The 12,761-nt window shown below is 37.6% G+C and overlaps 1 protein-coding gene across 8 annotated transcripts in view; it reads left to right on the plus strand.

The window, feature by feature from the left end:
* LOC136864408 (atrophin-1) overlaps positions 1-12,761 on the plus strand; it is a 755,035-nt gene that overhangs the window by 495,640 nt on the left and 246,634 nt on the right. For all 8 annotated transcript variants that reach the window (XM_068226264.1, XM_068226266.1, XM_068226270.1 and 5 more), the window contains one exon: positions 11,717-11,854. In XM_068226264.1, coding sequence (XP_068082365.1) covers positions 11,717-11,854 — 138 coding nt within the window. The remainder of the gene's footprint in view (positions 1-11,716; positions 11,855-12,761) is intronic.

Raw genomic sequence — 12,761 nt, forward strand, 5'->3', positions numbered from 1 at the left:
AAAGAATGAATGAAGTAGTAAAAACAAAATAAAATGGGTCCCCTTTCTACTCTAACTTGTTACATGTTTGTTGTTACTACAATATTCCTGTTGGTATGGTAAGTACACAGGTATTGTGGAGTGCTACTATTTAATGTTGAAACTTATAACTGTTTTTAATTCATTCCAGTGTTTTCTTCTTCAGATGATTGTATAATATTGCAGGTGATATAAATATCTTGAAGATTCTAAACGTTGTTATGAAGAATTACGTTTTGATTTATAATCGGTCGGATGCATTGTCTGTGTACTATATTCTCAGTATGTACTAAATGCTGAGTTAAAATTGCGTATAATGAGCTGAAGTTTATTTAGTTACAGCGTGCATCTTAGTATGGCATTATACTATGTCAAGTGTCAAACAATATACATTTTGATGTCTTGGGTGATAGCGTGAGGGCTTCTTTTATGTTGTTCGGCCGTATTGTTTGTAAATAGAAATAAATTGTGTAAAGAACGGCGTCTGATGAACTGTAAGGAGTGAAGTATGTGTGTGTTGTACTTACGTTGGGTGTTGGAACTAGAGTGGGAGATCTTTAGGCGATTCTTTTGTATGTATGGGATGTTGTTTCTTGATTCTTTTCAAATAATGATGTAGGAGGGGGATAACTGTATCGAAAAGAATGTTGGTTTTTTCCGTAATTTCGTTTAGTTTGAAATTTGGGTTGACGAATTGATCTAAGTTTATGTAAAATTCTTCTAAGATACTGAGCAAGGGGCTCTTGGGGTTTGTATTCAAGATTTGCATGTCCCTCCCACTCTAGTTCCGCTCTCTCCACAATCGTCCCTCCCATCCCTCCAAACCTCCCCTCTACAGCCGCGAGCAACAGTCCCAAACTAACACGCTACAGATCTCGACGTGCAGCCGTGCAATGCACACAGTGTCAACACCCAACGTAAATACAACACACACATACTTCACTCCTTACAGTTCATCAGACGCCGTTCTTTACACAATTTATTTCTATTTACAAACAATACGGCCTACAGCATAAAAGAAGCCCTCACGCTATCACCCAAGACATCAAAATGTATATTGTTTGACACTTGACATAGTATAATGCCATACTAAGATGCACGCTGTAACTAAATAAACTTCAGCTCATTATACGCAATTTTAACTCAGCATTTAGTACATACTGAGAATATAGTACACAGACAATGCATCCGACCGATTATAAATTAAGACGTAATTCTTCATAACAACATTTAGGATCTTCAAGATATTTATATCACCTGCAATATTATACAATCATCTGAAGAAGAAAACACTGGAATGAATTAAAAACAGTTAGAAGTTTCAACATTAAATAGTAGCACTCCACAATACCTGTGTACTTACCATACCAACAGGAATATTGTAGTAACAACAAACATGTAACAAGTTAGAGTAGAAAGAGGACCCATTTTATTTTGTTTTTACTACTTCATTCATTCTTTAAACGGCCTGTTATATCGGGTCAACTTTTTATGCACATATAATTTTTTAAAACATTGTAATATCTCAATATCACAAATGTAAATAGTAATAACTTAACAAATATCAGTATACATAAGTAATGTAAAAATTTTAATTGATGTTCATTAGATCAACGAAATAATGAGGTGACATGCCTCTCACAACATGTAACTTTTAAAGTTAAAGAGGAAAGGACCCATTTTATTATTCTTACTATTTGAACATTTAACTTGTTTTTAATCATTTGTCAAATTGGGTCAGTTTTCATGCATATGCAACGCTTTGTAATGTGATGTTTTTGAAACTAGTTTGATATATGACAGCTGAGGATGACCCCATAGGGGTCGAAACCGGTACTGGATTTACTGTAATCAATAGTAAATAAACACTGTTTTGATTAGGTGGAGGCTTCCATATCATTTTTATGTTGTAGTAGCAATCAATACAGAAATGAAGCTCATAGATTATGTAGAAAATTTCCCGTGGATTTAAATCGTTGAGCAGGTTGATAATCATTTAATGGATGTGTTTGGAAAATGTCTACTTTAAATTTTCCATGTTTAGAAGCTACATCATGTCTAATATCTGGGGGAGCGATGCCAGCCAAGCAATACACCTCATCACAAGGTGTAGATCTTAGGCAACAAGTTATAACCTGGCAAGTTTCATTTAAAGCAGTATTTACCTGTTTGGCATGACATGATCTATACCAAACAGGGCATGCATATTCTGCTGCAGAGTAGCTCAGTGCTAAAGCAGTAGTTCTCAATGTTTGAGCTTGCATTCCCCAGTTGATACCGCATAACTTGCAAAAAACAGAATTTTGTGTAGATACTTTGTGTTTCCTGTTAACATAATGTTGTTCATACGTGAGTGCACTATCCAGAGTTACCCCTAGATATATTTAGGTGTTGAGCAATGATACAAGAATGCACCCTCTGAGAAAATCTTCAGTTTTCTTCTTGCCAGCATATTCTTTAAGTGAAAAGCGCGAACTTGCGTCTTTGAGGTGTTCGGTTTTAGATGGTTTTCTCTGTAGTTTGAACTCGGTTCATCTAAGGCTTCCATTAGTCTCCGTTGAACACACTCAAACTGATCACCCTGGGTGACAACAGCTCGATCATCTTTATAAATGAAGCTTTTCGTTCCTTTTGGCAAGGGTTGATCAAACATGTGAATATTAAATAATACTGGAGACAAAACACTACCTTGGGGTAGGCCATTCCTGAAGTTCTTCCAACGACTATGTCACCCTTGGAAATCTACAAAGAATCTTCGATTTTCAAGAAGACATCGAAGAAATTCAGTCAGCTTGTTGTCCTTTGTCATCTTATAAAGTTTACTCAACAGAATTTGGTTACTATGTCATAAGCCGCAGTTAGGTCAATGAAGACTGCCCCAGTTATTTTCCAATTTTCAAAACGATCTTCAATATATTGGGTCAAATAGTGGATTTTTGATGTACAGTTCTTCCCTCCTGGGAAAGACCTTGTACGTAATTGGTTCTGCATCCTCTTGGAATGGCTTCTTTAGAAGAAAATCTAATGGCATCAATAAATTGGTCATATGCCTCTGGTATGTGACTGATCATACTTACCTTTTTATCTAAAGAGGAAGTGAAACATTCCCTGTTTGCCTTTTTGAATTTATATCTTCTCTTAAAGTAAACACGGTGTTCTAACGGCTGCTAATATCTGGCACATTATGGAATGATGTTGTGTGTTAGGAATAGGGAGGCAGGCAGATTTAATACACTGATGGGCAATCTGCTTACTGACAAAAATAAGGTCTAGATTTTATCCACGTTTCCACCTTCCACTGTTGAAGGCTAAGGAAGTTTATCACGAATGAGGGACAGTTAGTGTGATTCTGCCCAATACATAACAGCTTCTCCATTCTCGTCATCATGTGGATAACCCCATATAATGCTGTGGCTGTTGAAATCACCCATGAAGATGGACACTTTCTGCAAATTCAGATTATCAGGTGGTCTGAATGAAAAGCGTATCTTTGGGGGTTTATAAATGGAAAAAAGGATAGTTACTCAATTCTTTCACGTTAATTTCTATGTCATTTTCATCTGTGACGGAGGTTGCAATAATCCTGATATCTGGGGCCTATTCCACAAAAGTATGGTCTTGTACATTACAAGTTACTAGTGTGGGTTTTTGTAATGTATGGAGTTATACATTTCTGTTCCACAAAAGATTGATAGTCTCTTGTATATTACCAGTGAATTGTTACAAGTTTTACAAGTGACGACATATCAATAAACATACTACGTCATAGCATGAATCAGCTGTTTATCTTCGTATTCCATTCGTTGAATTAGGTTATGCTTGCCTCATTTATCGTAATATCGTATTTTACTGTAACTTGTGCAGCAAAGATTGAAAGAACTAATATTCCTGTGAATTTTTTAATGCTACGATGTTATTTTTCAGTTTATTTCTTTGATGATAGGAAATTACTCCGTTATTATCACCCATTCTGTTCTTCCGCGATCCTCGCGTATGTTCTACGAGAGTCTAACATACCTACCTTGGTCTGTCATTAGGAATCAGATGCCGCTAATAACGATATTCGGCCGCCAAACTTAAGTGTTACGAAATTGCAAACTCTGCATGAATTGTTAAAATGATGTCAAGAGAAACAAAGTTATTCATTTTGAAGGAAATAGAAGGTAGGAAAGATATTCGTTTCGGTGGATTCAGCGAGTCTGAAAAAACAAGACAAAATAAATGGTTGGATGGAAATATTTGACTTGGGAAAAGCTCATGGAGGTTTTGAGGGGAAAAGTTGGACGTATGTAAGAGATATTCTGCTCATTAATGATTCCAGGAATGTCTTTCTTGGAATATGTTTTTTTCAGTATTTTCAGGCCAACAAACAATTTGAGGAAATTTTATATCATTTATTGCAGCTACCACAGACCGAAGATTTTGCCATCCCAAGAATATCTGCTGTACCATGGTACTGACCACCATTTCCTAGCCAATGTAATGTTGTTAGTAAATGTTGTTTAGCAGAGAGAGATTTATTTCTGTTCGTAGGATATTTTAAGCTATGGCCAATATCTATCAAAAGTTCTTCCACTTGTATTGTGCTTAACCTAAAACGTTCATTGTATTCAAACACAGTGTTAAACTGGAAGTTTATTCTTTCCTGTACAGATGATAGTTTTCATTTTCATCACTATCACTACTGCTAGACCACATATTTATCAAAATGTATCCAAAATAAGCGTATTTAAATAGCACTAGTACATTTATATATTATTGTCCTTTCACCGGTAGAGAATTCTTCTCAATTCGCTAGTAAGTTACAAGTACTAGTACTTTTGTGGAACACGCCTATAAAAATTCACTAGTAATTTGTAAGTATGGAGTAGTAAAGTACAACTGTAGAAAATTCTTTTGTGGAACAGAAACTCTGGTATTGTACAAGTTACTAGAGAATTTACTTGTAATGTACAAGACCATACTTTTGTGGAACAGGCCCCTGGTTTAGTGAAGATGGCACTTCCATATTGACCATGAGGATGTTCGACTGCCAATTTCATAGTTCAAAAACAATAAAGGCGATCTTTAATACACCTATTCAATACATTAATTTCAATTTATAGTGGTTACATAAACATACTATCAGTTCAATGGGACATGTTTCGCCCTCAATTCAGGGCATCTTCAGCCTAAAAACAATCTTCAAGAGTACACCTTGTATTAATATTGAAGCTAAAAGTTTAGCCAGTTACCAAAATTCAGTATATAAAAATGTGAGAAATGGTACATTATACAAACATGTTGATGGAAACATTATCAATGATTAAACCATAAATATATTTTGTCAGAGACTAAAATTTATTGTTACAAAAGTTCGAATTAAAACGGCTCATTAAAAATTTTTATTGGAAAAACAGTGTGACAATGATGTAATGCCAACGACATGAGGGCGTGAAAAACAAGCACTATAATGAATGTCATAAAAAAGCAACATCTTCAAGGCATGAGCATAATGTGAAACTGAAGCTGTGTCAGGTGCTGATAGGGTGAAACACGCCTACTGACCCATTGTTCGCTGAGGAAGACCTACTCTCGTCAGAGAATGACATTTAACCATTCACACCGAGCTCGATAGCTGCAGTCGCTTAAGTGCGGCCAGTATCCAATATTCGGGAGATAGTAGGTTCGAACCCCACTGTCAGCAGCCCTGAAAATGGTTTTCCGTGGTTTCCCATTTTCACACCAGGCAAATGCTGGGGCTGTACCTTAATTAAGGCCACGGCCGCTTCCTTCCCACTCCTAGCCCTTTCCTGTCCCATCGTCGCCATAAGACCTATCTGTGTCGGTGCGACGTTAAGCAACTAGCAAAAAAAAAATAATAATAATAATAATAACCATTCACATATCATGTTGTCCTTGGCAAGTGCATGGCAGTATACCCATGGTTAATCAGTGAGCTTTTGTTTCTTAGCTGTTTGCCGGGATTGTAACCCTGCCTCATTCGGTATCTCAAGGCCGTCCTCAAGCTGCCAGGAAAACGTGTGGCCTGGTGCAGCTTCATGGTGTTCATGAACAGTATTGACTGGGCCTCAGCGATCAAGTGATCATCCCATTCCCGGTATGAGACCTGTCACGAATCCAAGCCATTATGTCAGCTTGTGTCTCCCAATTCGCAAAAACATCTTATCCGGTGTGGTGTTGGCGTACTCTATGGGTTTCCATAGCATCGTCCTTCCCCTGTTGTAGTTAGATTTCCTTGTTTGTTTTTCTTTTTTTCTTTTCTATTTTGCTTAACGTCGCACCGACACAGATATGTGTTATGGCGACGATGGGATAGGAAAGGTCTAGGATGTGGAAGGAAGCGGCCGTGGCCTTAATTAAGGTACAGCCCCGGCATTTGCCTGGTGTGAAAATGGGAAAACCACGGAAAACCATTTTCAGGGCTGCCGACAGTGGGGCTCGAACCCACTATCTCCCGATTACTGGATACTGGCCGCACTTAAGCGACTGCAGCTATCGAGCTCGGTTTTCCTTGTTTAAGGAAAGTAACTACCTGCTCACAGATGTGGGGTCCTTGGTGTGCCATAGTTACTGGTAGAATGACCTACCTGTGTGTAATAAGCATGGTGAAGGCATCCTGCTATCGCATTGGTTTGCCTGCTGTTGCTGACAGCAGAGTAAAATAATAAACATCCCAAAGCAGATTTAATTCAGTTGCCTTCCCACTGTAAGCCCTCTAGATGTTCATCTATGCAACCCGTTTGTGGGGCATACAAATGAAATAGATCTTTCATGCCATTTTCAAACTGAAGTCTCATCACCATCATCCTATCGCTGACGCATTTTGTATATTCCACTTATTCTCGGATTTCTTTTCTAAGTATGATGGCCACACCATTTTTTGCTTCTGGTCCTCTGCTGTAATACAGCCTGTATCCTTCTTTCAGAGGAATCTCTCCCGTACCCCTCTTCTTGGTCTCGCACAGTCCAAGTATGGCCATATCTTTTTCTTCCAGGAAGTCAACCAGTTCTTCTGTCTTTCCCGCCAGTGTCAGGACATTACTGTCACAATCTTGATGTAGTGTGGTGCTGGTTACCCACTTCTCACAGTTCCTCCAGCACCCGAAGAGCTACGCGTCGCTTTTAGCAGGGGACGCCCTAACCTTTTCGGAGGCACCATATCTGCATTATCCATATAGGCTATTGTTACGATGGGCTCACAACACCTAAGGGCATTTTATACCTCCATGCTAATAGCTAATATATCCTCCTTTCTGTTTTACAAGTTGCTTTACATGATTCAATATAGATTCCACAAGCTTTGAGCAAATATTTTAAAAATCATAATCATGAAACCACTCTAACTAGAGATACTATCGTGCGTGTTTTTGTGGAACAGTTGATTTTCGTGAGTCTCCTTTTACAAATAGCTTGCATGTTTTCTATATTAATGTGATGGGAGTTCACTGGCCACTCTGAGACACAAATATTGTTATCACTGAAGAATTTCTTCATTTTCTTTGAAGTCCGGTAAGGAACCAAATCTTGCTGAAAATTTCAGGCATCATCTAGAAACCCCTTCTGATGTTCACCAACAACTCTGCTTTCCTGTCTTTGAATATACTGCGCAGATTTCAAGCCAGCCCAATGCTGTTGGGATAGCATGCCTACCTCATGCCTGGAGTTCCTTTGTTCAATTCCTGGTCAGGTGATGGATTTTTTTCTTGGATCCGAGGGCAGGTTCAAGGTCCTTGCGGCCTACATGATTACAATTTAGGAGCTGTCTTATGGTGAGGTAGTGGCCGCAGTCTAGAAGGTAGAGTATAACAGCTGTGAGGGTGCGTGCTGCCAACCGCACGACATCTGTAGGCCTTCGTGCTGAGCCGTGGTCACTTGGTAGGCCATGGTCTTTCAGAGCTATTGCACCATGGGGTTTGGTTTGGTCAGATTTCATCACCCCGTCAACTGGTACTAAGAAGTCAGCTAAGAATAACATGATGGCAAGCATAATTGGCAGTCATACAAATTTTAGTGAAAAATGGAAGGTATGTACAGGTACTTTAAGGCAGAAGCAGGTTCCAAGAAGGACATGGTCCATCATGTATGAAACACCTCCAAAACATCTTTTCCACAGGGTGTTTTACGGTGTGTTGTAAATGTGCTGAAATTGTTGTTTGGCTCATTCTTTGCTCGGTGCATGTGTTAAACCCTCTGCCCCTACACCTCAAAGTGACTCTTACTGTCATCAGAGAAAAGGCTTTCTTTCCAGTGTTCTATTGTCCAGTCTGAAGACTACATGCCTACAAGAAGTGTTTCCTGCACACTTCTCCTGTCAGAAAGTGTTTCTTTATAGGTTTGTTGGCTTTTCTTTCAGCTGCCAGAAGTCTTCAGCGAATATTATAATGTGCAGATTCATTCTGGTTTCCTTCATCTCGCACCCAAGTCCATAGCAGGGAGCCTGATATTTCATTTGCATCTTCTGAGGAAAAATTGCTCATCAGTTAGCGCAGTTTTCTTTTTCCCTGCCTCGGTTCCCTACTCCCACCCCTGGTGAAATTGAGCCGGCCTGTCAATCGATCATCATCATTGATCTCCATTGAGGGCTCTCACCTAGGTGGCAAATTTCCTATCAATTGTTTACTCAGGCTTTTCATAAATGATTTCAAATATTATGGAAATGTATTAACACTTCCATTGATGAATTACTCCAGTCCTTAATTTCTCTTCCTGCAAATAAATATTTACCCTAATTTTTCCTCTTGAATTCCATCTTTATCTTCGTCTTTCCTATCTTTAAAAACTCCACTCGGGCTTATTCATCCACCAGTGTCATTCCATGCAATCTCTCTGTCAGCTCGGAACATACCTCTTAGTCAAGCAGCTTGTCTCCTTTCTCCCAACTCTCCCTGGCACAAAGTTAATGGAATTTTCATAACACTACTAGTTTCTTGGAAATCACACAGAACAAATCATGCTTCTTTTCACTTTCAATCTTTTCTAGCTGTCACATCATGTAATCCTGGTGTGGCCCATACACTTGAACCGTAATCTAATTGGGGTCTTACCGGAGACTTGTATGTCCTCTCCTTCACATCCTTACTAACCCCTCATAACAATATGATGAGATCTGTAACCTTCATTTACTATCCATCTCTGTTGCTGATAATTCTGTTTATAGTGACTACACCAACACTAAGTTTAGTAGCTAACTCTCTTTGTCATGGAAGTATTCTGAGATAATGTTACAATCTCACTATGCTTCACTGTTGCCAGCCTTTGGGAAGATGAAAAGAAAAGAAAAAAGTACCCTGTTCCGATTAATTCAAATAGTACTGTACATGGTACTGCGGCTCTAGTGATCACAGAACATATTTCAATCTTTTTCAATTACTGGGCCTCTTAAACAGATAACATCGGGGTTGATCTTAATCATTTGCCTCTTGGAATGCCATTTTCTTAAATCTGGAAGAAAACCCAAGTCAAAATTGAACATTATGATGGCTTAATTTTTCAGGGTGTCTACAGGTCATGAAAGTCATGAGAGTAATGGAAAAGTGTTCATTTGGAATTTTGGTCATGAAAATCCTGAAAAAGTCATGAATATTGTTTTCAGGTCATGAAAATAGCAAATGAAGAACTTGAGATATGTGAAGTACAGTGGCATGCTTCATTTCATTAACCAATTTATTTTCCTCATCATCATCATTTCTCATCCAGCTGGGTTGGGGTATTTATGGATATTCTCCAGCTTCCTCTCTCCTACTATTCTTTTTCTTTAATTTTGTTCCATTAGGTATCAGCCCCACATGGATTTCATCAATGTCTGCTGCTTTCCTTATTTTTATCCTTTTGACTTTTAATTCCACTTGAAACATTGTTATAACATTTTCTATTTCTATGTCTTCATACTGTACCACTATTGTCTTGCACACACTATTTCTCTTGCTTCTTACAAGCCGTTATAGCATTCTTTTGCTCCCCTCTATATCCTCTTTTATCATGTGAATTTCTCCTAGCTATCCTCTTTTCTTCAGTTACTAAATTTTTACATCTGTCTTTAATTTCTTGACACTTGCCTTTTATCTCTCTTCCATTCTTGCCTTGCTCTCTTCATTTCCTTCACAACTTCCTTCACTGTTTCTTTCTACTAATGTCTCCTTTTCTTTTTCTCTTGCAGATGTTATCTGTACAGATTACAAATGTCTCTTTAAACTAGGACCCTTCCACACTTCCAGCTTCCATTGGTGGAATTTGTTGTTTCAAGTATCTCCTCTACATCTTTACCTTTTAGTTTCTATACTTTTAACTTCTTCTCTCTTATTTCCTTTATTCTTTTAATTTTTCTCACTCTGATTATTGCAACCACTATTCATTGTTCTCCACCAAATGCTTCTCCCCGTAGAGCCATCCATCAATTCTGACTTCCACCAGTGAAGTAATAAATTACTGTCCTTCTGTTACCCCAATTATGTCATGCTCTGGGTGTGCTGTTATTCTTTCTAAACCACATATTTTGTCATATATGGTTGAAAGTGTAAGACTGTTGAATAATAGCCCTAATTAATATCTTTTTGAGAGTAAGACTTCTAGATACTGTAATTAAAATAGTGACACCCCTATTTTAAAATGAATAACTAAGTAAATATACAGTAGGTAGGTAATATCTTTATTGTGTGTCATTGGAAGTGCAATATTTTTGTATAATTACCCTGATAAATGTTTTACAAAATAAATAAATAAATAAAAGAAAGAGTGTAAGTGATGACACTTGTTGAAAGTGCCAAAACATCGAGTAGTAGGCATTCTTTCTTTCTTTCTTTCTTTCTTTCTTTCTTTCTAAATCATTATTGCTTGTTTTGATTGAGCCATGAAATATTTTAGGAAATGGTCATGAACGTCATGAAAAAGTCTTGAAAAATGGTTTGCCTAAATCTGTAGACACCTTGTTTGTTGATCTAATATATGTTTTAAAACCACAGCAGTCTCTTTTCTGCTGAGAAGGGACTCTTATGCCATTACATTAGTATTTTCTGATCAGTATCAGTTCCCTTCTCTGTGTAAACCATTGTCCACTGTACATGTGGTTCAACTGCTTGTGGTACTGATAACGCTCACATAGTTGTAAAAGATCTTTTACTAACACCCGCAGAACTATAGCACTAGAGTGAAAAGCAGTGTGACAGACCACCTTGTGGCTGGCACCTTATGTGTAAAATATTTGATATTGATATTTGATATTCTGACAGTGACTTCATCACTGGCTACTCGTCATTGTGGTCATGGTTCAGAATCTCGGCCATTGCGCATTGGGTTTTTGACATCAAAAATTTTGTCCCTGTATTTTGTATTCTATGTAAAACTCGAGGTCCCATGGCTCTGATCACAATATCAGCAGTTGCATAAAACTGTAAGCTTGCTTTTCTTCTTCCTTTCAGATATGTCAAGGTTTGAAGTATACGTGTATAAACATGGCATTAATTTTTTAATTTACTAGGTTGTTATATTGTCTTCTGAGCTTTGTACTGCAAATCATAAGTATTGAAGTTTCCTATGATAAGCTAGCTATAATTTTCATATCCTTTGTCCCAACGTTGATAAATATTCTTAATAAATGTGTTTGTTTTGCTTCCCTGTTAGTGTTATTTTGTGCATTACTAAATATCTGAAGCCATACATCGCAGATAAACGTAATTTTTGTGATTATTTGTCTCTGTAGTGAATATGCAAGGCCACATGCTGGTTTCTCTCCTGGAACTCTCCCACGGTCTGCTGGTTTGGGCTTACCCCCTCAATGCATTGATCCCATGCTTCATTACCAGCTCAACAGCATGTATGGACCTGGTGCACGAGAAAGGTGAGTATAATAATGTTCTCTGATAACCTGAAAAATTTCTGACATAGATAGCAATGATGTGCAGTAAATTGACACACAAACATTATGTGTAGGGATACAGTTCTAGGGGTACCTAAGAAATGAGACATTCTTTTTCCTTTTTTAATTACAGTGTGTTGAAGTGGAAAAAGAGTGGATACTGAGAATAACGTGGATGGGATAGTGTGTATTTTAGAAGGAAAGGAAGATTTTAGGAATAGAGCTTAACGGTTAATATGATGAATAAGGAATGCTGTTTACAAGTTGAATAATTGAATCAAATAATCGTAGAATTTGAGGAAAACTGTAAAAAGTTGTTGGAATATCAGAAATGTATTCAGGAATATTTTACTGTTTTTGGGGGGCCAATGACCTAGATGTTAGGCTCCGTTAAACAATAAGCATCATCATCATCATCATCATCATCATCATCATCATCATAATTTACTGTTTTGTATTAAGTAGAGACCTGCAAAAGGAGAGTTTAATTTTTTTTTTTTTTTAATAAATGTTGATATATTTATTAAAGTGTAAGGTGGTTTTTCACTAAATGCAATGTTATTTTCAAAATAATCTGTGTACAAAACCTGCAACTCTGCACCTTTCTGTGAACTTTGTAAGAGGGCTGCACAAGATTATGTAGTTCAGGATTTTTTTTTAAACTGCATTATAGCAAGATTTTTCGCTTTGATCTCCAGACGTTGCTGTAGACAGACTTGAACCTTTCACAATATACTTGTGCACAGTCACCAAACATTTCCGTACACTTCTTGGCAAGCATTCCCTTTGTAATGCTCACTGCTTACAGAACATTAACCATGTTCAACTAACTTTCTCATTCACAATTATTGTAGAAATATAGTTCCTTAATTTGCAATTATTCTGGTTC

This window comes from Anabrus simplex, chromosome 2, assembly GCF_040414725.1.
Source record: "Anabrus simplex isolate iqAnaSimp1 chromosome 2, ASM4041472v1, whole genome shotgun sequence".
In the NCBI taxonomy this organism is placed as follows: Eukaryota; Metazoa; Arthropoda; class Insecta; order Orthoptera; family Tettigoniidae; genus Anabrus; species Anabrus simplex.